Source organism: Archocentrus centrarchus, unplaced genomic scaffold (genome assembly GCF_007364275.1).
Source record: "Archocentrus centrarchus isolate MPI-CPG fArcCen1 unplaced genomic scaffold, fArcCen1 scaffold_63_ctg1, whole genome shotgun sequence".
Classification (NCBI taxonomy): Eukaryota; Metazoa; Chordata; class Actinopteri; order Cichliformes; family Cichlidae; genus Archocentrus; species Archocentrus centrarchus.
The window spans coordinates 666,480-691,743 of NW_022060280.1; the positions used below are offsets into that span (position 1 = coordinate 666,480).

General features: G+C 41.1%; 1 protein-coding gene across 3 annotated transcripts; it reads right to left on the minus strand.

The window, feature by feature from the left end:
* Positions 1–1,184: 1,184 nt before the first annotated feature.
* LOC115777663 (histone-lysine N-methyltransferase EHMT1-like) lies at positions 1,185–24,940 on the minus strand. Of its 3 annotated transcripts, none has more exons than XM_030725605.1 (23): positions 24,891–24,940; positions 23,580–24,034; positions 23,207–23,342; positions 21,969–22,051; positions 21,214–21,442; positions 20,952–21,097; positions 18,062–18,205; positions 17,470–17,768; positions 17,262–17,342; positions 17,082–17,170; positions 16,877–16,983; positions 15,898–16,020; positions 13,417–13,518; positions 13,213–13,317; positions 12,253–12,407; positions 10,150–10,317; positions 9,724–9,868; positions 9,456–9,533; positions 7,847–7,962; positions 4,399–4,485; positions 4,222–4,300; positions 2,139–2,314; positions 1,185–1,635 (listed from the first exon to the last, which is right to left on the minus strand). In XM_030725605.1, exons 2-23 carry the CDS (start codon positions 23,973–23,975, stop codon positions 1,539–1,541), a joined length of 3,141 nt encoding a protein of 1,046 aa, XP_030581465.1. In that variant the 5' UTR covers positions 23,976–24,034; positions 24,891–24,940; the 3' UTR covers positions 1,185–1,538. The 3 variants fall into 3 exon arrangements, with proteins under 3 accessions (XP_030581465.1, XP_030581467.1, XP_030581466.1); XM_030725607.1 differs by having other exon boundaries at positions 24,895–24,921; XM_030725606.1 differs by lacking the exon at positions 24,891–24,940 and adding an exon at positions 24,132–24,263.
* Positions 24,941–25,264: the final 324 nt, after the last annotated feature.

Consider the following 25,264-nt stretch of genomic DNA (forward strand, 5'->3'; position numbering starts at 1 on the left):
AAACTTTGCCAATTATCTTGTGTATTCAGTGCCAGGTTGTTCTCTGAACACCAGGCTGTCAACTTCAGGACCTCCTCTCTGTAGGCTGCCTCATCTCCCCTTGAAACGAGTCCAACTGCTGTGGTGTTGTCATCAAATTTGACGATGAGGTTGTTTTTGTGGACTGGACTGCAGTCATGGGTGTAGAGGTAGTACAGGAGGGGACTCAGCACATAGCCCAGTGGGGAGCCAGTGCTCAGTGTGCGGGTGGAGGAGAGACAGGGGCCAAGTCTCACAGTCTGGGGCCAGTTGGTTAAGAAGTCCATTCTCCATGTGAGGGGGGTGCAGTTTGGTAGTGAGAATGTCCAGGATGATTGTATTGAACGCTGAGCTGGAATCCACAAAGAGCATGCGAGAGTAGCACACACACACTATCTATATATTAAAAAATTTTTCCCCACACCAGATTTTTTAAAATCCAGTTTCATTTTTAACACCCAAATAAAATCAGATATCAGTTTGTTTTCCGTTTTTAACAAAACAAAAAATGGGAAACGGCTCATTTTCCATTTTTGAAACGGTAATTGGGAAACGAGCCATTGCCTGATTTTTGTTTTCTCATTCCTGTACAAAATTCAGTTGGCCGCGAAGTACACATACCACCCTCTCTATACTTCTCCATCAGCACCCTCAAAGCAAACTAATTGTTACCTCTCTTCCTAACCCAATGCCAATTTGTTCCCATAGCTTCATGGTATGGCTCATCAGCTTGATTCCCCTGTAGTTACTATGACTCTGCACATCATCGTTGTTCTTGAAAACTGGTACCAGCACATTTATTCCTCAGGCATCCTCTCACTTGCTGAAACGGTTTTATTCTATTCAAAAAGTCCACTGCCCTCTCTTCTAGACATCTTCATACCTCCACAGGTATGTCATCTGGACCCTGCTCTTGTACAAATACATCCAGCTTCAAAACACCAAAATGCCAAACTTGGTGCTTCCTACTGATGCACGACTAGATACATTGATGTATACAACCTATGCCCTCAAACCCATGAACTCAAGAAGTCCAAGATGAACTGGAATACCAACTGTGACCCAGACCTCTGCCAACATAAAAGAAGCTGCTTCTGGTGACACATTAAAGGATTAACACACAATACCAAAAATGCTATAAAATGTGTTTAATTACTAGAAAGTAAACATAAGGTTAAAAGAAAAAAAAAGTTCATAGCAAAGCTCAGAGTATCACAAATCAGTTGACTTCATTAATCCACACTTATGACACATGGCAATATGAAAGGAAGAATCCATCAATGTAAAAATCGTGTTAGTCTCTGACTTCATTAGGACTAGTTTCTCTTACAGAAAAGCAACTTCATTATAATAATGATCTTGTGCTTAAATGATTTAAACAATGTCTTTTTTATTTCAGGTAAATATCAGACATCATCACTGCTGTTAGTTGTGACATTACTTTTATACGGTATCTGGTTCAGGAGGCAGTGTTTCTTACATTAAAGAGCAGACAGTGACAAAGAGGAATTAGTGAGTTTCTATTTGCTAGCAGCTGAGTGACGACACTTGTTAGACCCACACTGGCAGCTGAAGTACTTGCTCTTCACCCTCCAATAGTGATCGCCATAGTCAAACCTGTTGAGGAGGAGAGACAGAGCCATTGTGTTAACTTTATTTTTACTAGAGCTCAAAAAATATGATTTTTAAGACCATTACCGTTATATTTGGTGATTTAAAAATCTGATGTTCTGCTGCTGATATTGCCAATATTTTTTCTTCTTTACACTGTGAGTCAGTGTAAAGGTCTTTTCTCTGGGACTTTATAACATCCCAGGCAAAGTGTTTGGAGAATGTCCTACTGGGGGAAGAACCCAGAGGAGACCCAGGACATGCTGGACAGATTATATCTCTCGGCTGGTTTGGGAATACCTTGTTATGTGTAGTGATTTAATTAGTCATTTATTCTCTACCCGACCCTGCTTGGATGATCTAGTTCCCTAACAAGGAAGTTGCAGAGTGCTCTCCGGTGGACAAACACCAGAGAGCACACTCTCATAACATGGTTGAAGGGTGTTTCTTCCATCTCTTCTTTACTTTTTACATTTTCATTTATGAGGATGCTGGTTTTAGTCACTCACCCTATCTGGTCTCCAACTCTGATGGGCCGGCTGGAGAAGAAGGCTATCCGGGGGAAGCGTAGGTCCTGGTGCATGGTGAACACCCTCACAGCCAGGAGGTTGGGCTCACACAGGTGGTTAATGAAGCGGCCGACGTTGCCAAAGAGTCTTGCATCAATACAGTGGACATCCCCAACCTGCAAGATATTTAAAAAAAAATAAAAAAGTCAAATTTGTATTCTGCTAATTACTGCCTTTTGATCACATACATGTGCGAAAAAGCTGACATCACCGCGATGAGACTGAACCAGCAATAAACACAACCCGTCACATGATCAGCTTCTACACAAGTAAACACTAGTTTAATCCCTTTATCAAAAGGTTGAACCTACTGTGAGTACATGTGAAACACTGCTTACAATCCTTTACTGCACAGAAAAACTGCACACACAGCAAGTACAGCAGTACACATTTGAAGCAGGTTATTTGTTATTGTTAAACTAAAGTGTTAAGCAATTATTTTATAATTTAACTTTAAATATCCAAGGAAAAATATAGCTAGCAACTTTTGTGCTTACATTTGACTTAAGCTATGTCACTGGATATAGTGCTTTTTTCTTTACTGTTTAGCACTATAATGCTAGTGCTACTGGCACCTCCTTTCAATAGATTCACAATTCACACTAAGTGTGTAATCAATGACAGTAGCTCATTGGAAAAGAAGGATGGAAATAGGATAGAAAGCAGGAAATTACTTGCTCACAATAACTTATTTGTGGAAAAAAAAAAAAAAAAAATGTCGGCATCCAGTGCTAACCCTCAGCATCCTGGAAGAATCTTAGGTGGCACCAATCCACTGGAAGTACAAGTTCTAGAACACATAATTACCAGCTATCAGTAGATCTGAATGGTGTGCATATGAGCCTTAGTCACATTGTTCACCATATTAATTAAAAAGCAAATGGCTAAGTAAGAACCAGGAATAAGGAATGCTAAAATAACAATGAATATAAAACACTAAGAACACTAATAAGAACTAAGTCATCTGAGATTTTTAGTAGATGCATTTATGGCATCAATTTGAAAATCTTTGACCTCTTTCTCAAGTTACCGCGTTCACAGGCTCTACAGAAAACTTTACCTTTGACCTTGAGGTCATGGTTGACAAGAATTGATTTCGCGTGAGAATTTAAGTATATGGTATCAATTTAAAAATCCTAGGTGACATTGTTATCAAATTATCGCATTCACAAAGTTCAAAGTTGGCTACCAGTCCAGGAGGGTTATGACAATACCCCATCAGCCTTTTGTAGGCTAAGGGGGAAAAACAAAAACTACTAGAGTCAGTATTATTAGGCCACTGAAAAACTGACCTTTTATATTGAGCCATAGCACAAACCACTGCTGTGAAATGATGACTTTGTGATACCCAAAGCTTGTAAAATCAAGTTAAAATTGAGAGTTATCTTCCAATTTACACACAGCATAAAAATTTCAACAACAGTTTGAGCTGTAAGTTGAGAGCATCATGCCAAAAACAAAAGAAATCAGTTTAGACTTGAGAAAAAGAATGGTTTATGCTCACAAAGCAGGAGATTGATATATAAATGTATCATAGTGTTTCCAAGTTAGAAGTATAATCATGAACAAGTCTGGCAGAAGTAAGAAGTTAAAGATTTTTAAGACTGGAAAGAAACCTATTGAAAGATGTGTCTAAAGACCACAGAACAACTGCCAAGACACAACTTAGCCAAGCTGGGAATTGCAGTGTCAAAGAAGACAATCACTAGAATCCTGCAGAGGAATGGACCGTGAGGTTGCAGACTTTTTTCTTTTTTTTTTGGGGGGGGGGGGGGGGGGGGGGGGGGGTGGTGTCCTTGAAGTTTTGGGTGTTTGTGAAATAATTTTATTTGTGTAAAGTAAAATACTGCAGGCATCCAAAACAAAACTAGGATGTTTGGAGAAGGTGTGTAAAAAATTCCCTGCTTTGTTTAATAGCACAAAAAACTACACAGATAAGATAGATAGATTAGATAGATAGATGACTTGAATGACCATGACTTGAAATAAATAAATTAAAATTCATTTCATTTCATTGAATCACCTTATTGTCGAGGGTAAAAAGGAAGGAATCATTCTCTCTTTTGTCGGCCTCTGCATCTGTGATGATCTCACCAACATACCTGTGGAAGCATCAGGAAGAAGAAAGTGAGCTTAGAGCACAGCTTCTTTTACATATTTTTTCTGCTGGATCACTTCTCTTATGAAACACAGTCCTCACTCGCAAATGAATGTTCCTTGAGGGATATCCTGCATGGCTCTCACTCCCCAGCCCATATTCCGTGTCCTGAAGAGCTGCAGCTGGACTCTGAAATAAAGAACGAGGCAATCACCTGCAAAAGCAGCTGGCAGAGGTGACAGGATGCTTCAGAGGAACATGACACTGATTTGTTTAAAGACAAAAACAACTTAGATAATTTAATCTGAATCCTGGAACATCAAGCTAAGTCCTCTTCTGGCTTAAGATAACAACACTGCCTGCCAGCACTGTCCAATGCAGCCGATGCCACCTCTGGGCTCCCACTGCCTACACATCGAGTCAACAGAAGAAACAAAACAATACTAACTATGCTCAAGATCAGATTACATGTTAGAGTGATGTGATGCTCCTTGTTTTCTTTGTAGAACGAGCTGCAGTTGATTATTGCCTCAATTATTATGGGGAGTACGGCTATTATGCTCACTGTACTCCCCTTGGCAAATGATAAATGATACGGTACGATAAAAATAACGTCACATCTGCTGGCACAAACCACTGCTTTGATATTTTGGCAGCTGTGCCACTGCAGCTAAGCTGAAGACATAAGTGTATGCGCTTGTCAGTTTTTTCCACCATTTTAATGATATATCAATACAAAAGCTCAGAGATTGACAGATTATAAAGAGGGACATATTGCAACAGTTTGAAAAGATGAGACTTTCTGGAAAAAGCTTCGCAATTTCTTTCCTTATTTTGACTTCTACTCATGCTATACCAGCACTGATGAGGTTTCATTTGAGTGGCAACACGATCGTTCAGTACAATCCTGCAGCGGGTACATTCACCACCAGTGCTGGTATAAATGGTACAGAGCTGTGATGATGTCGCCATTAGGTGTGCAACTAATGCAATATATACTGGATATACTGGGGCTTTTATCCAACTAGAGTCATGATGACATCAGGTGAGATGTAGAGACAACTCTCCCAGTCCATCAAGCCACACCAGGGGCATCCAGACTTTTTTCATGGAGGCCCAGATTTGATAATGTGAAAGACTGATGACATTATTTTAAACAATAAAAGATGCATATAAATATTGCCTTCTTTAGTATTTTCATTTTCTTTCAAACATGAAGTAACCAAATGTAAGCATTCAGAGGAACACCTCAGATTATTAAAGCTCTCTGAATTTCCAGCAGAAATTTAAAACATACAGAAACTGTAAAATACAACTATGTGTATTTCTGATAACAGAGCAACACGTCAGCTACTCAAACTTAGGGAAGGGCACACAGGTAGGTGGGAATCATTTAGCCTTGATCTCCAACAGTTCTTATTTAAGTTAAGAACAACCTTTTCCAGCTGTTGTGTCATGTTGTGGCAAAAAGTGATCATTTTCCAAAATGTGATTTCCAATGTTTTTATGTGTTTTTGATGTATAATGTCTTGGCTTATTGGTAAATAGACTGTAGTAAACAGGATTTCTGAAGGCTTTATACAGAAAATAAAGGAGCTGCTTGGCTTTATAGAAATGTGATATTTGTTGCAACTTCTGCTGCCCTCTTGGCCAGATCTATCTGAAAAAATGAAACTTTTTACCCTGATCAATAAAGAATATATAAAATTCACTTTGCCAAAACATGGTTGCGTTTTTTCTCACTCAGAATGAATTGATATCATTCATGAGAGATCTGTTTGACATATTATGGGCCAAAAAGTCATTTACAACTATTTTTAAAAAAATCAGCAAATAATTTTTTGGCAAATACAGAAAATCACTTTTTGGCAGGACAACAGTAAAAAGGCACGAGACGGAAATACTGGTGTCAATACTGAAGCTCAGTCTGCACGAGCTGCAGGTGACGTGAAACGTCATCAGGGTTCATGGCGAACGGAAAATAGAATAGCAGCACGTCCTTTTCAGTAGCTGCAAAATCCCCAACACAGTTGTTGAACTCACCAGCGAGCGATGTGATGACTGCTGTATAACGCTTAGTTTGCACATGTTTTGCCAACTGTGACCTCCCGCATAAATGGGAAGCCTGTGGCTCTGTTACAAGTGTCTATGGAAAAGTTTCAGCTTTATTTCAAAGCCCTTGCCAAAAGTTGGCTCATTACTGCATTTTTTCCTTGAAGACCATCATAGACCTACCACCAAATCGGTCGTGCTGAATAATGTTACGGGTAGCATAATGTTCTCCACAGCTTCTCCAGACTCTTTCACATCTGTCACGTGTGCTTAGGGTGAGCCTGCTCTTAGAATCTGCTATATATAGCCATTTTATTTATTTAGAGAATTGTGCCCAAGGCAAACATTAAAAGCAAAGGAGAAGTGATGAAGAGTGCTCATAAGTATGCATTTATGCTTTATGTGACAGACCCTCATATATAAGTCACTTTGCCAAAACGTGATTGAAAAAATTATGCAGCAGAATAGTGGGCTGTGTTTGGCCCGTGGGCCAGACTTTGAACACTTTTTTTTTCTCCAGATATGGGTAGGTTGACAGATGAATATCAGAATACATAAAAGTGATAAAGTCTAATAGTTGGTTGTAGGGCCTTTGATGAAATGATGACATCAAGTCCAGGACTCACTGACAGGATTTAGTATCTTCTTTGGAAAATCTCTTCCAGGTGATTAAAGTGAACTGTTATGTCTATAACTTCTGTTCCCTCAAGGAGAGGAATGAGGTACAATACCCATAGTATGGGATATCACACCCCCAAGTGTCCTGGCTGAAGACACCTCTATTGATGCCTTTAAGGCAGATGACCTGTGATGACATATGTGCGGCTCCACCCACACATATATCATCATAGTCATCCCTCAGTTCAATAGCTGCTCTTCACCGAGCCCAGCTGTGCAGCGAGGCAGCCTGGTGTTGTACCTTGTTCCTCTCCTTCAGGGAAGAGAAATTATAAATGTAACTGTTCTGAAGCTGGGATCATTCCTACTGTTTTTTGTTTGTGCAGCAGTGTTTATTTCCTCCCTTAGGCCTCGTTTACACAAGGTTTTCAGATAAAAACAAAGTTTTGCTGCATTTTGGCCTGTTCATTACACAAGACTGGCATTTTGAGACCCTGAAAACAGCACAATTTGGAAAAGAAAAAAAAAAAAAAAACGGGTTCCAGAATGTAGCATTTTCAAAATGCTCTGTCCTCTGTCTTTGTCTAAACAAATAAAATGCTACTTTTGAAAACAGGAGGTACTGGCACATGCACACTATCGTTGCAACTCCCATACATACCGCCAAATTGTGGCCTGCCACAAGTTGGTGGTATGTTCAGAAAGTTGGCCAGGACACGGGGGGCCTAATATCCCATACTATAAGTGTTGTACCAAGTGAATCGGCTGAAAGGAAACAGCTGCTTTCAAATGATGTTTGTTACGAGGCTCACTTTCCTCACAGAGCCACAAGGGCTTTGAGTACAAGAAAAGCAGTAGCATATCAAAAAAGCACATTTACCTCAGTCCATTCTGGACCACACGGTTCCTGCAGGTCCTCCAGCAGGAACAGGCATGGTTACACTCAAACAGCACCGGGGGCTCCCGCTGGCAGAAGTCCACTGGTAGTCGACCTTCCTGAAAACATACACACCACGAGTCATGTTACAAACAGCTTTTATGAATGAATACAGATTTCTCTTTTTCTTAAATTTACTTTGTTTTAATCTCCTGTTTTTAAAATCTTCCACACTGAAGCTAGCAGCAGAAAGTGGAAAAAACAAAACAAAAAACAGCTGTTATCCAAAACATCTATGTACCGGGGCCGGCGGTAGCATAGGACAAGGGTGGGCTCAGCCCACCCAAATCTGACTCTTGCCCACCCAATCAAAACCTCCTATACCACCTGTGAAAGGTCCTCCCATCAAGTTACGCCTACAATAGTTTTATTCCACACTTTGACTTTCTCACACTCTGATTCGGGCTGCACCCCCTCGTTTCGTGCTTTTCCTTAATCTGGGTCACACTCTAGTTTCCATGTTAATATTTGTACTTCTTTTTACCATGAGCATGTATCACGTCTATCAGTAAGTCTAGCCCTGGAGTATCCCCGACAGCTCCCGCTGCTGCCCGTGCTGAAATATCTCCCCCTGAGCAGATTACCTGCTCCGTCTCCTCCTCTGTCCGATCAGCAGACAATCTGCTGACTAGTTTCTCTGCATGTAATAGCACAAGCACCCTGATGCTAGTCCTACTCTAGCCACATCCCCAGACCCAAAGCAGGTCTTTCCTCTGGCCGTTTCAGCGGCAGGTCCTACCGTTGTGGACCTGAATAGCACTGTGCCCACACAGCCAGTGCTAGCTAACTATCCACAAACGTGCCTTCGCCAATATGTTCCGCTCATTCAACCCGGCGTGGTACCGCACTAGACCTTGGCTGGAATGCTCTTTGGCTCGGGACGCATGTTTCTGCTTCCCGAATGGATTTGTCACAGAGTTTGCCCAAAAAAACAGAAGAATGATTCTGTAGTTTTTCACGTTTTGCTGTTGCTGTTCTCTTTCTGTTGTACTGTTGTATAATAAAAAAAATAAAATAAAAAGAATTTTTAAAAAAATGTAAATTCCAGCTACAGAATGTCACAAATCTGTGTACTTTCTGTGATGTCCCAAGCCCAGATAAATGGAGGGGGTATATGTATATCTTTGTGTCTACTATTTGTTTGTTTTTTGGGGGTTGAATACATATTCAACCCCCAAAAAACAAACAAATATAGCCTAATATTTTGTGTCTACATTTATACTTGCCCACCTACATTTTCAGTCTGCCCACCCAACTACAGTGGGCTAGAGCCGGGCCTGCTATGATAAAAGATTACAAATGAAATGAAGAAAAAAACAGGTTCCAGAGTGTAGCATTTTCAAAATGCTCTGTCCTCTGTCTTTGTCTAAACAAATAAAATGCCCCACATCAATGCAATACCAATTTGTATCACTAAATAGTGCAAAAGGTTATGAACTGCCACTATTTAACAAGGAAACTCATTAAGATCACATTCTTATTTAGGTGGCCTTAAGGAAATGTGAGTGTCATCTGAAAACATCTCAACATGTGTGCTGGTGTTTTTACTTACACTGTCATACCAACAACGCAAGCTGAGCTGCCCACATATGCAGGTGCTAGATGAGCAGTCGTCTGTGCAGGTGCAGTGCTGAGTGACACAATCAGTGAGCCATTAGAAGCCGGGCATGAAATCTATTCTTTTACAATGCTGTATCTTTTGTATCCTTTAATGTAACATGACTGATTAGGCAGAAAATAAAGCAAACCTCTTCAGAGCACTTTTGCCTTCTTTGGAGTGCTGCAATAAATTTATAATTTACACAGAGTGCAAGTTTCACCTGCAAGTGAGTGATGTCTTTGTCTATATTCAGTGGGGAGGTGACGCAACTGTCTGGTATATATTTGAAGTTTTCAGGGCATGGCTCGTTGTCCACGGCATTAACACAGGTGATAGGAACTGCCTCATAGCCCCGAGAAATGTCCCTGAAGGAAAAATAGATTTAAAAAATCTGATTCAAATGCTGTAAGACTACAAAAAGTCTGCTAATTTTTAGTTTTCTTTTTTAAGAAATAACAGATTTTGTGCAAAAATAAATGCATCAGCCAACAGAAGAATACAGCCCATAAAAAATAAACAAACAAACAAACATACATCACCCAAACAGAGATCACAGCAGCAGCAGCATATTTCAAACATTAAAGTTTTAGAACATTAGAACATAAACATCCACAAAGCTCACAAAAAACACAGCACTGTGGTCTACCTGCTGAGCACTCTCTCTCCATGACATTCCCTTCCTTTCCTGGCATCAGTCAGCTTCTTATTGGTGCTAAGGGCTGTCCACACCCTGGAGCCGCGAGTGCAACAGTCCAGAGCCGTTTCTCCCTCCTTGTTCCTCTGGCTGATGTCAGCTCCACGTGACAGAAACGACCTGCGCACGGAGCATGTTTAAGTTAAAAAAGACATTTGAAGCATTTGTTAAAATGCATCTGTATGTCTCTCAAACAAATTTACATCAAATACTTTCTAACACACACACACACACACACACACACACACATGTGCACACATATACACAAACACACGCACAGACACTCCCACAAACACACACACACACACACACACACACACACACACACACACACACACACACACACATGTGCACACATATACACAAACACACGCACAGACACGCCCACAAACACACACACACACACACACACACACACACACACACACACACACACACACACACATGTGCACACATATACACAAACACACACACAGACACGCCCACAAACACACACACACACACACACACACACACACCCCTCAAGGTTCAGCATTTTGCCTAAGAATACTTCGACTTGAGGAGCTGGGGATCGATCCACCGACATTGTTTGACAACCCACCTAAGCAGAGAAGCCCAGACCTCCCTCTCCCCAGCCACCTCCTCCAGCTCATCCAGGGGGGACCTCAAGGTGTTCCCAAAAATATAATCCCCCCAGGAAGCTCATTTCTGCCGCTGTTATTCACAATTTCATTCTTTCGTTCACTACCAAAAGCTCATGGCCATAGGTGAGGGTAAGGTCGTAGATTGACCGGTAAATTGACAACTTCAATTTCACGCTCAGCTCCTTCTTTACCATGACAGACTGGTGCAGCGTCTGCATCACTGCAGATGCAGAACCAATCTGTCTGTTAATCTCCTGCTCCCTTTTCCCAACACTCATGAATAAGACCCCGAGATACTTAAACTCCTCCACCTAAGGCAGCAACCCGTCCCTGAGCCGGAGAGGGCACTCCACAATTTTCCGTATGAGGACCATGGCCTCAGACTTAGAGATGCTAATTCTCATGCCAGCCACTTCACACTCAGCAGCAAACTATTCCACTGTGAGCTGGAGGCCACCACTTGATGAAGTCACCAGGACCCCATGATCCACAAAAAGCAGAGCTGAGATTCTGAGGCCACCAAGCCTTCCGCCACTTGATGATGGCTAGAAATTCTCTCCATAAAAAATTATGAACAGAATCGTGACAAACAGCAGCCCTGATGAAGTCCAACACCCAAAGGAAACAAGTCCAACTTATTACCAGCAATGCGGGCCAAGCTCTCACTGCAGTTGTACAGAGACTGAATGGCCCACAAAAATGAACCAGACACCCCAAACTCCTGCAGCACCCCCTACAGGATACCCCGAGGGACACAGTTGAATGCTTTCTCCAACCCCCCCCCCCCCCCCCCCCCCCCCCCCAAAAAAAAACACATGTAGACTGGGTTGGCAAACTCCCACGCACACTCGAGAGGATGAAGAGCTGGTCCAGAGTTCCTCGACCAGGGTGAAAACTGCATTGTTCCTCTAGAATCCTCTGATGCTTGACCATGCCATTAAAATCATGGGCATTTATTTTCTGCTGCTGGCAGCCTCTGCTCTCCTTGTTTTCTTTCCTTTAACTCTTTCTCTAGGTTGATCAGTTGTGTCAGATATTAGGAGCTTTATTTGGTTTGCATCATCAGATAAGTGCTTGTTTGCCAGAATGGAAAACCCCAATGATATGTTATAGGACTCTTTTGAATGTTGTCAGGTTTTCAGGAGAAGCAGATTGTGTCTTGCAGATAAGGCTTTCTTTACAGCTGCAGACAAAATATTTGACTCTAGTGTATACGAAGCAAAAGGTGTAAAAATCAGTTTTTAAAGTTTTCATTCTGTTGAGGAGCCAATGTGGTTGAAACAAGGAAGCAAACAAATACAACAAATGGAGTGACTGGAAACAGACAAAAACAGACAATTCACTGTTTCCTCAAAACCAACATCATCTGACTGCTGTGAAGGCCTGTGCAAACGGAGTGACCTCTACTCACATCACACACTCCAGGTGGTTCTCTCTGGCGGCGACATGAAGTGGTGTATCACCGTGAACATTGACGGCATTCATGTCACATCGAGCCTCCAGCAAAGCCTGGGCAATGTCATCACAGCCTGACAGAGCCGCCCAATGTAGGCACACATTCTCCTCCTAAATCAAGTGATAGAAGTGACAGACTGAGATGACAGAATTTCTAGTATTTGGTGTAAAACTTAACCACAGACACTGCATGCCTCCACTTTTGGCAACAGTTGTTTAAAACATCTAAACAAGAAGTCAAAGACTTTACTGAGCTCCAAAATGTTCAACTAGCACCAACAGCAGGTCAAAGTTACCAGAAGTACATCAATTAGAGCTGATATCCTTCATATTTTCATCTCCTGCCAACATCTGGCTGAGCGCAGCCAAGGCCCACTTTAAGATATAGATGCTTATTTCAAACTGTGAATAGTGAAAAACTATTCCAGTAGATCCCAAGAATAAAAATATGGAGCAAGAAATGAGCATACTACCTCCACTTTTAATGTCCCTTAGCAAGTTTCACCTTGACCAGTCACTTTTAGTAGGAATCGACAAACTTCTTGCACAATCTTGGTTACCACTTTTTTTTTTTTTTTTTCACATAAAGAATTTGTAGAGTTCAATTAAATTTCTCAATCCTATTTTAAATAGGACTGGAAATAACATTCAAAAATTATTTGGTGCACAAAATCCTGTTAAAATAGGACTGAGGAGCTTAGGAAAAATTTCCACGATATTAATACATAATCATAGTCTGCCTCATTCCCTGCTCAAGGTGACACAGCACCCCCCACCTCCTACCCCCGTCCCTGTGGTTAGTTAAATTTCACTCAGATGACAGGTTTTTTAAAAAGCATCTAAAGGAAACTCTTGTCAGAGTGTGTTTTGTTATGTGTGTGGAACAGGGGTAAAACACTGTGCTGAGCGCACCAACCTTGTCTCTGATGTTAGCATCGGCCCCTCTGGCCAGCAGCAGGTGGACCAGCTCCTTGTGCTTGTACTCAATGGCCCAGGTGATGGGAGTCCATCCTCCATCATCCTGAACACACAGAAGCTGGAATTCTCACACAAAGCTTCCCGCTAACAAATGTTCCATCGACTATTTAGGGGTTGCTAGTGAATCATGCCATGTTTTTACCTGACAGTTGATGTATTTGGATGCCTTGGAGAGCAGATGATGGATTATATCATAATGCCCCAGTTTAGCTGCCAGATGCAGACAGGTGAAGCCCATGATATCCTGGGATGACAACATGATTCACATTGAACAACACTGCACTGCTGCCACCACTGTCAAAGCCCAGAAGAAAGGGAATTTTATTGGCTTCTGCCCTCCATGAATTCAAACCAGACATTAGAAGGTACACAATGATGAAGAAAAGTGTACCCAATGGTTCAGAAATATTCTGTACCTACCCCTCTCCCACACTTTTTTTAATATGGCAGTTTCAGAAACTGCGTTTACTGCTTTCCTTGGGCACAATTCTCTAAATAAATAAAATGGCCATATATAACACATTCTAAGAGCAGGTTCACCCTAAGCACACGTGACAGACGTGAAAGGGTCTGGAGAAGTTGTGGAGAACATTATGCTACCTGTAACATTACTCAGCATAACCGATTTGGTGGTGGATCTATGATGGTCTGGGGAGGCATATCCATGGAGGGGCACACAGACTTCTACAACCTAGGGAATGGCCCCCTGACTGCCATTAGGTATAATGATGTAATCCTTGGACCCATAGTTCCTGGAGGATGAATGGTAAATGGTAAATGGTAAATGGACTAGTTCTTATATAGCGCTTTTCTACTCAATCAGAGCACTCAAAGCGCTATTACAACCTGTTTGCATTCACCCATGCACTCCCATTCATACAAGCACTTCCATCATTAATTAATTAAGCTAAGTGCTTTTTTTAATTAACTAGCATTCACACGCATTCATACTCCGACAGAACGGTCGGAGAGCAACTTGGGGTTAAGTATCTTGCCCAAGGATACATTGGCATGTAGCCTGGAGTAGCCAGGATTCGAACCGCTGACCTTCTGATCAGTAGGTGACCTGCTCTACCTACTGAGCTACAGCCACCCAAAGGAATTAATACCATTGACTGGCCTCTAGACTTACCTAAATGCAAATAAATCCAACAGAACACATCTGTGACATTATGTTTCAGTCCATCTGACACTGCCAGGCTGCACCTCAGACTGTCCAGGAACTCAGTGGTGCCCTGGTCCACATTTGGGAGGAGATCCCCCAGGGATACCATACAAGCATGTGGAGAGCAGACTACTGAGTTTTGAGTTGCTGCAATGAAATAACGTCAAAATGGACTAGTCTGCCGCATCATTTTTTTTTTTTTTTTTTACTTTAATTTGGGGGGGGGGGGGGGGGGGGGGGTGCCTTTGAATTCAGCCCTCTGCAGCTTGTTAATTTTCATTTCCATTAGGGTTCTAGCTAGTGGTTTATCATTCAGTGCTGCACCTGGCTGAGGAACTGCTGTGCTGGTGCAGCCATTAGCACTAGCAAGAAGTTATTTTACCCAATCCATATCAGTGGTGCCCAAATTCTGGCCCGCAGGCCAAACACGACACTTAATGAGCCGGGAGTCAAAAGAAAACATCTGCAAAGCAAACTATGAAATGGCTGTGTTGATTGCTAAAGATGGCAAACCTTTTTGACAGAAGGTTTATTAAGGACTGTTTTAAGAAAATAGCTGAATGCATTTGCATTAAGGTCAATGAAATTTGACTTTTTTTTTTGTGAACCTTCAAGGAAAAAATGCAGTAATGAGCCAACTATTTGTAAGGACTTTGAAATGAAGCTGCAACTTTTCCATAGACACAGGCTTCCCAATTCTGCAGGAGGTCATGGTTGGCAAAAACACGTGTGCAAACTAAGCAGTATGCAGCAGTCATCACATCCCTCATTGGTGAGTTCAACAACTGTTTTTGGGATTTTGCTGCTACTGAAAAGGACATGCTACTATTCTATTCTCCCTTTACCATTAACCCTGATGACACTCCACATCACCTGCAGCTTGAGCAGAGCTTCAGTATTGACACCAGTATTTCTCTCTTGTGCCTTTTTACTGTTGTCGTGCCAAAAAGTGATTTTCTGTACTTGCCCAAAAATTATTTGCTGATTTTTAAATAGTTGTAAATGACTTATAACTTTCCATGCATTTTCACTCCAGTGTAGTAATGCTGGCATCATTGCCAGTTACAGCTGGTTGCCCTTGCAAAGTGGAATGTTTCAGCAAAGCTACAGGTTATGCAGCTAACAAGTCGTCCATGAAGTGAAAAATATCATTTCTGTTTTACTGTATTATTTGTTTTCATGTCCCTGAACCTCTTCAACTGTCTAATCTAAGATGTTTGTCAGTGCGCCTGTTCTTGTTTTGTTTTTTTACGCACTGCTGCTTCAACATAGATCTTGATGAGAAGGTGAAAATAATGATGTGATTTAAAAAAAAACAAAACTTCAGGGGGTATGAGCAGTGGAAACAGTTGACAGATTGGAATCAGACTGAGTGATGATGAAGCTGAATCTGACAAGAGCATACACCAGGCTGACAGGAGAAGCTGACAGTGACTGAGCATGTGGGGAACCACCCACCTTGTGGCTGACAGATGCTCCAGCTCGAAGCAGATACTTCGCTGTGTCCAAGTGGTTGTTTTCACAGGCTACCATCAGCGGTGTTCTTTGCTCCTCATCAAGCATGTCCAGGTTAGCTCCAGCCTGTATGCACAGAGACATATCATCATTAGTTCACACACTAACAGCAGCCAGAGCCTTGCTGAGCTGACATTCTGTTACAGTTACATGAGCTGACAGGAAATTTATCAGAACCTATTTTGAATAACTCAATAATGAATTACTGAATATTTGTTGTTTATAACCTTAAATATGAGGATATGGTCATTTTTTAAAATATGTTAAAAATAAAAAGTGTTTTCACCAGACCAAACTGGGAATCAAAGCCTGAAGTGGCACACAATATTATACAGATGTCTTCAGCCACTCTTCATTTCTTCATATTTTGCTAGGAAAATGGTGTGAAGCAACTTATGTAAACATCCACAAACATATATGGAAATAGAGCATATAATGCAAAATATTGCTCTGGCATAGTAGCATGCTTTGTAAGGAGATGCGTGACTGGTTGTTCTGCGACAGGTGTCTGCTTGAACCAATCAGCGGTGGCCTATCAGAAAGGCTTTGGCACTGGACAATCCAACATTGGTGAGCGATATATAGGTCAATTTTAATGAAAATTAAAATTGGACCCTGCAGATAAGTAGGTGAAATACAACACCATCAGGCTCAACACATTTTTGACCTGGAAGGTGGACAACACAATCAGCTACTGAAGCATAAAGGCCTAAAAGAGGCGACAGAGGTTGTTACCAATGTGAGTATTCAGCCTCAGCCTACACGGCCTGCAGACTCCTGACTTTTGCTTCACGCTACGTGCTCTGCTATTGGGAAAATTTACATTCCTCACCTTTATTGTGAATTTTCACACACCTACAAAATACATAAATTCAGGATTGAAAAAGCAACTTTAAGCAATGTTAAGCAAGTATCTTCTCACCTGGACCAGCATATGGCAGATCTCCTGGTGACCCTCAGCAGCTGCTGCATGAAGTGGGGTGCGTTTGTGTTGGCCTTCCATCAAAAAATTGGGGTCCTTCCCATCAACTGTAATGCACAAACCTTGGTCTTAAACAGCAACTAAGAAGTAAACCCTGAGTTGACGTAGCTAAAGCAATTTTCTTCTGAGAACAAATTAGAGTTACCTAGAAGCTGAACAACCTTCTGGAGGTCTCCCTGCTTTGCAGAAATGTATAGCTGCCTGGTGGGGTACTTCACCTTTTTTGGTTTGAGGCTGGAAAGAATAAAAGGCTATTTATTTATCTCAAAGGGTAAACTTTGAGTCCCACACTGATGTCACACTTACATTTCATAGTAAACCTTACTTCTCATCATCCAGTGCCATCAGGATGCTCTCCAGTGACTCTTTGGGAAGTCTTTCTCCAGGGTCAGTCTCATTCTTTAACCTGGAGAGAAAAAATAAGGAGTAAGCTGGAATCATCTTTAAATACTTCCTTTAATACAGGAAGTCAGTTCTTTACTTTTCCTCCATGAGGATATGAAATGACATAGGCACAGTCAGTGCTGTGTTACCTGCTTGGGCTCTCATCTCTGTCCCTCTGTGGCTCAGTTGTCTTCTTAGCTCTGAGTATCTGTAGTGTGACTGGGGTCGAAGGCAGTGTGGCCACGGTAGATACAGCTGGAAGCGATGGCCCAGGATTCAATCTGAGCACAGAGGGCGATAGATCAGCCCTGGGGTCCGTGACCTCCTTTGCTCCACTGGCATCCTCTCCACAGTGAGGGCAATACTTTCGATCCTTCAGGATGGAGGCACAGTCACGGTGAAAGCGGTGGGAGATGCTGCCATATGGCCTGCACTCCATGAAGGTGCCCTGTGGAACGGAAGATAAAAAATTCCACATGTCCAAATTTTTAACATTTCAGGTAATGTTTTCAATTGTTAGAGTTAAAGCTTTTCCATCATTTAAATCCACAAATAGTCTTGCAAAAAATAAAATAAAATAAGGAAATACAACTGCTGGTACATGGTTACTTTTAACCGAAAGGCTATGAATATAAGTTGGACCTGTGACCTGCATTTGTAGCCCTTACAGGTTCACATTTTCTTAAACTGAGAACAGGCCTCTGTGTGCCTACAGTATCAGTGTGCTCTGTGTCTGCTCACCGTCCTACAGAAGAGTCCACATCCAGGGCAGCACTGGTGCTTGACCATACCGGCACGGTGGTCCTCACACAAAACCAGTAGATGGACTGTGTTGGAGGGACGCATCATTTCCTGCTTCATCACTTGCTTCTGGCAACGACTTAGCTAAGGATAGACACACCAAAAAAAACACAAAACAAAAACACACTGCTGCAGAATTAAAAACAACAGGGTTTCAAAAGCACTAATCATTTCTAAGCCCTGATAACATCAGCTTGCTACACATACAAGGTGTACTCTGCTCCATCTACATTCTAGGATGAAAATATGTCTTAGTTCACGGGAGGCCAAAATCTGGTTTATGCTACTGTTCATTCTTCTAATTGCACCATCATGAACTTTAATATTTAATAAGCTAGCTGAGGTCTGTAGAGTCTGAGATGTAGCCCTTGGGTTTTCTGGGTTTCTCTGAGCACTGCACAGTCTGACCTTGGGGTGCATTTGCTTGAACATTCACTCCTAGAAAGGTAATCTTTCTCTCTGTTGAGTAATAAATTTAATATTGTTTGTATAAGACCTTAGAACACTTCCCAGATTGATGGACAGCAGGAATTGCTTTTATAAGACCAGTGCATATGTCTTTCCTCCTTGGCATTGCGTTAGCTCAACTGAATGCTCCAGACCTACAAATTGCCAAGGCTTCCGCTTTTATAGAGGTCCTCACACTTACTGATGGTCATTTAATCAGGTACATCTGATTAACAGCACCTAGCTGCTACTTAACTTAACTTACTTAATTAACTTAATTTCTATGGAAGCAGTAAAGGTGTACTTAGCTTTTCCACACAGATCTTCTTGCATTTTGGCTTAGTTTTTGCTGAATAAATAATGACAGTTTAATATGTCATGTTTTTCTCATCTGAATGTACACCCTCAATTCCAAAAAAGTTAAAATGTAAAAAATTTGAGAATAATTTTCTTTGATTTCTCCAGTGCATTCAACAAGATCCAGCCTGCACTTCTGGGGAACAAATTGGAAAACACTGGAGTTGACCACCACCTAACATCCTGGATCCTGGACTATCCCACTAACCGGCCACAGTATGTGAGGTCACATGGCTGTGTTTCTGACACAGCTGTCTGCAGCACAGGGGCCCCACACGGAACAGTTCTAGCCCCATTCCTCTTCACCTTATTCACTGCCAACTTCTCCTATAATTCACCCACTTGTCATCTGCAGAAGTTTTCAGATGACTCTGCGATCGTCGGTCTCATACAAGATGAGGATAACAGGTAAAACCAAACAGTTGGTGGTGGATTTCCGCAGGCACAAGTGCACTCCCCCCATACCAGTGAACATCCTGGGTAGGTGGTGACGGAGAGGAGGATGACAACAAGGCTGTACTCTATGTTGTCAAATGACTCCCATTTATAATTACCTTATTAATCCTGGCGATGTCTAAACCAGTATTACTAATGTATGTACTGCTCATATCCGAGGTAGGCAGGTAGTGTAAGAAGGTCTTGCCTAAGAACCCCTACTGGAGGCAGGCCAAGTACTTTGTTAACAGAAGAAGGGATTTTGACTATATCATTTCTAAACACATTAGCTTTCTTTAGAAAGCATAAATTATATGTAGTTGCACATAGTAAAAGAATTATTTCAAAAAAACAAAAACAAAACCCAGGGCCAGTATTATTAGGCCCCTGAAAAACTGATATTATTACTGAGCCATAGAGCAAACCAAAGTTATCACAGCATTTCAAGAACTGGAGCGAGAAGTATCATCAAGAAATTCAGAAAGGCACACAATACAGAACAAGCCTGATAGAGGTAGGAAGGTAGGAAGCTTAAGATTTCAAAGACTCTGGAAAGAAAAAATAAATAAATAAATAATGAAAGATGGATTTAAACACCCCAGAACAACTGCCAAAACACTATTTAATGACCTAGCCAAGTTGGAAATTGTAGCCTCAAACACAATCACAGGAATACTGCACAGAAATTGAGTGAGAGGTTGCACACCAAGAAAAACTAGAGCTCTCTGACCATAGAGATGCTGCTTTTGTTTAGAGAAAGATGGGGAGAGGCATACAACCCACCTTGTAATAATAGCATTAACAGTCGACTGTGGAATATTTAGTAGCAAGGAAATTTCAGGACTGGACTTGTTGCACAGGTGGCATCCTATCACAGCACCACACTGGAATTCACTGAGCTGAGAGCGATTCATTCTTTCACAAATGTTTGTAGAAGCAGTCTGCTTGCCTAGGTGCTTGATTTTATACAATGGACCATGGAAGTGATTGGAATACTTATTCAATTATTTGGATTGGTATCCCCTCATGATACCAGTACTCACACTGACCCTAGCCAAATGCAACACTAGTAAATACAAAAAAATCAAAACAAAAAAATGTCAGAAAAACATGGAGGGGAAAAAGTCAGGTCTTCTCATTTCTGACTTGAAACTTAGTTGAAAGGATGCTCACAGACCATTTTACACTCAATCAGAGCATCTCGGCAAACATCCCAGCATGCATTCTTTTCACTGTCATAATCTGAAGATATTCATACATGACAAACCAACTGCTACTTTTTCTTAGCTCATAAAAATAAAGACAAGTGACTCTGAGGAGCCTCTTTGTAGTGACTCAAGTACAAATTTGGCTCCAAAAGGAAAGTCTAAAAAAAAATTTAAAGTAAGGCAAACCTGCCTCTAAAATTTATCAGCATAATCGAACAGTTGTTGACTCAAAACAACTTCTTCAACCTGCATTTCTAAGATTTTTAAGTAAAAGAAGATTGAAATTGGTCCTACTATAGATTTCTTCCTGACAACAGAATGGATTTCAATCTGATTTTTGATAAAAGTCCATCAGCGTTTCCATTATTCCAGCTGATTTTTACCATTCCATCTGCACTCTCCATGGCCATGCACGTCTGATCAAGCACAGAGAGGCCCCCTCTGATGTTAGGTGTCTCCATACGACAGCAGCACAATGGTAACTCTTCGGCCAGGTCTGTTTCTGTGACCTCAGAATCTGCTGCCAGACCTACACACAAAAATCCTGTTATTCTAATATAGATCACACTGTGGAAGGAAAAAACGGGAGACGTGGTGACTTCAGGTCAAAGCTAATCCAGGCATCCTTCAGTAAGATCCTCTTACCTGCTGGCAGAGATGGTGAGAGCAACGCCTGCTGAGCTTTCAGGTCCAGGCAGTCCAAAGCCAGCTCTGTGTATTCTACATGGCTGCCTTGTCCTGATTCTATCTCCTCCATGAGTGATTCTCTCCTGACAGCCTTCTGTGCTCCAGCCTGCATAGTCGCTGGTGGAGTCACCGGTTTCCCATCAGCTGCAATCTGGTTTTTCTCTACACTGACTCCTGATTGCTCTTTCTAAAAAAAACAAAACAAAAAAGACACACAAAAAGAGGAGTAAAATTTACTGACACATTATGTCTTATAATTTAAAAAAAAGGCAGGTCCACACTGGAATATGGCAACCAGAGTCCACAGATAAATCAATGACACTCGCTGACTTCAAACAGTGATAGGGAAAAAAAGCCACTAGCAAAGTCAAGCGGGCAGGTCTTAAGGTAAAGTTTTCTCAACTTCCAGACCAAGTGACTACCAATGAAATCAATGTATATTAATGTATACAGCAAAAGTGCATAAACAGCCAAACAAGAAAAACACATTGTAGCAGTTACTGAAAACTGCTGAAGTAGAAGTCAGTCGCGATCTGACAAACATTAAGTTATAACCAGTTAACCATACAAAAGAACCAGCTCTCGGTCCAATCCATTTGCACTTGGTATTAACAGCAGTGACAGTATGTTATTACAGTGCCCCTTTTCAACCCAATCCCCAGTCAATGCTCTTCTGGCTATGTGTCAGTGAGCAAATAAATGAATGGGCCTGCCTTCTCTAGCTGTTTAACTGCTTTGGCCTTCTTTTTAGGGACCAGGTTGTACATTCCCATCTTCCTCTTCTTCCTCTTCAAACCTAGGAAAAGAGACCACAACATTTTAAATACCTTATTCTTTGAATGACCACAATGTGTCATATTTTTATTACTCCAGTTGCAAATTAAGCACTTCCCCCCACTAAAAGAAAATCCAATCTTGTAACTGCAATGCTGAGCACCAAATGGTAAATAGGTAGCACTTGCACAAAATTTAATGAAAAGGTTGGTCAGAATAAAATATTTAATGTGTAAAATATGATATGCTAAATCAAAAAATAGAGTTTCTAAAACAAAGACAAAAATTTAAATTTGAAGGCCTATAGTTTTGCGTTGTGGTTCTGTACCACCCACTTTAAACTGTTCATTTAAAACATGTTCAGTGGTACGTTCTCTGGCATAATCACCACCCACCACTTTAAGTTATTAAGTGAAAGAACAGCTAACATTTGAAAAGACAGTTTGAGTTCTGTTAAACAAAATGGTAAGATTATATGGTGTAGTGATGATACATTTGCAAATGATCCAAAGGCCACTGCTCTTCCCAAATTTCTCTGTAGTGTTTCTCACAGGTTGTAAACCCGTGCAGTGAGCATCGCTATATGTGACCAATGTGCATGTGTTATGCAGTTCAGAGGGAAACGCATGTAATCCCGCTTGTTTTCTGCAGCTACAATTTACAGACAAAAAACACAAAGGCCTCACATGCATATAATGGATATGCACAAATTACCAATGTTACCTAAATGCCTCACACACATGCAACATGAAATTTGCTTAACTGTAAGAAATGCTTTGATTAATGGTGCAAATTTGTGTATTCCAAATATTTTTTGTTTAATTTTTAATTTGTAAAATGTATTAAGCTGTAAAAATTTGATGTCTTCTATGAAGTGTCACCTACATTAGTTAGAAAAGCCTTGTCCTCACTGAAAGCAAGTGAGGACAAGATGTCCTATCAATATAGGTATATGTATTTTAATGTGTTTTTTAAACACTAAGCATTATTACTGATTGGTGACATGGCTACAGTTTACAGACGTTCACTAAATGTCTTACACAAGCAGTTCCAAAACAAGAATAGAAAAGCTGTTTTAGCCATAATATAAGAAGCACTCGTGCAAAAAATTATGTTATGTTGCCTTTCAATGTGTCATTCAAACTAATTAAGTTTCCAAAAGAATGGATAGACTGACCAGCCTGAGGTTTGACCAAAGTGGAGACAGCATTCTTCTCTTTGCCTTTGGGACTGTGATGAAGGTCCATGATGAACGGTGGTCCAGACTTCACTGAATCTGTCAGAGTCAACTCTGGCACCTTTTTACTGGCATTCTTGGAGAAAATGTGATATCATCAATTATTTAACAAATGAGAAGGTAGGAAAAAAATGTATATATATATGTATATATATACATGGCATATTACTGTCTGATATATCAGCCAAAAATTCACTAAATGCTCTTTTACATAAACAACTATAAATAAAGATATCATGGATTTCTAAATGGAAAAGATAACTAATGCTGATATGAATCAATTTTGGAAACATTTCAAAGTAAATCTGTTCACCTTGACAGCAAATGGATTTGCTTGTACTTTTTTCCCTGTTGTGGCCTGTGATGAGCCTGAACTGGAAGTTTGTCTCTCTGAGCTCCCAGCCTCAGTGGTGGCAGTGGCAGCTGTAGCAGAAGCAGGTCTCTCTCTGAACAGTGGATTGGTCATACATCCAGCTGTGCCCAGAAACAGGCTGACCGGAGATGCCAGGGGCTTCCCAGAAGATGTTGCTGTCCGTTTGCTGTACAAAGTCGCATCAGCTATGGGGGAGTTGTGGAAAGGAGTTATCAACACTTTGGGCCTTTGACTGCTCAGTGATGCTTGTCTCTTAGCACCCAGAGTTGTCCTAGAAGCAGGATTTGAAGGTTGTCTTCCTGGTGCAGGATCCTCATCAGCTACGCTGTGATCCATTTCTATGCTAAGACGGCTGTGTGTTGGAGCAGGTCAGACTGTGGGGGCATTAGGGCTGCCTGAAGAGTAAAGAAAATAAGGACACCTAAGAACTTGTTCCAGAATGATGCTGCTAAACTCGTTCTGTTTAGGAATGAATTTTTTACTTTTACATACCTAGAAGCTCAAAGACAGTAGGAACAAAAAAGGCCAACATTTCATGACAGTAAAGATCGACTTAGTTCAAGCCCTTGTGCTGTTTCAGCAAGAAGAGACCAACAGTCACAGAGCGTACCATTGTTTATTCTGAAAGTAAAATGAGCAAGTACCACTTAAAGTTATGTAAAAGAACTTTCCCTCGTCCTGGAGCTATCTGCAGAATCCTGTGAGATGTTTCTAATAACTCTGTCAAAGTATTAATTAAAAAAAAAAGTTTTTAAATGCCATTCGCTATGTTGCGACTATGACTACTGTGACTACGTGACCATGCTGTTTTTAATTCATGCAGCAGGTGGGCTGCCATCTTCGTTTTGATTCGCAAGCAGAAGTCCAACTTAGAAAACGAGTTAAAATATTTTGAATCCTTTAGTGGACTGATTTTTTTAAACCCTGATAGTTATGGTTATGTGTGAAGTGTTTCCATATACTAAAAAAGAAAACTGTGTTTTAACAGCTACCTTCCACATTTTTAAAATATCACGTGTTACTTTTACTTTAGAGAAATCAATCGTTGGTTCTGCGGCCAGAAAGTATGCTAATACTGTACATCAGAAACAAGAACTGGCGAAGAAATGGAAGAAATGCCGCGCAAAGCTCGCTTCGGTGGAACAGCATTGTAAGTAGAGAACGATATTAGACAACCTGGGCCTGTAAAAATGTTCTGTACATCGCCAAAAAGTAAAACGAAAAGTTAAGAACAGCAGAGTTTCATCCTACCTACACGAGTCCGTATGCCTATCTCCGATCGAAGGTGGGACCGATGGGACAGGAAGACAAGAGTATCCACTTCCGCCCCACCCGCAAGAGCACGTGATGTGCTGTGAGCGCTCCCGATTTTCATCCGTCACCGTTTCTCAGTACTGAAGTACGCAAGTTTCGTACTTGAGTACGACGTTTTATTTAGATTTTAAACTGAACCACAGTACAGTATAACATTTTACTGTCTGTGTCCACTTTAAGGACACATTATTTATTTAATCCAAGACGAGCCACACTACAGCTATAAATATACGTTAACAGTATTTCATACAGTGGGTGAAAACTAGATTATGTTTGCACCTCTTGATAATGTTAGTCCTTCAATTATTATT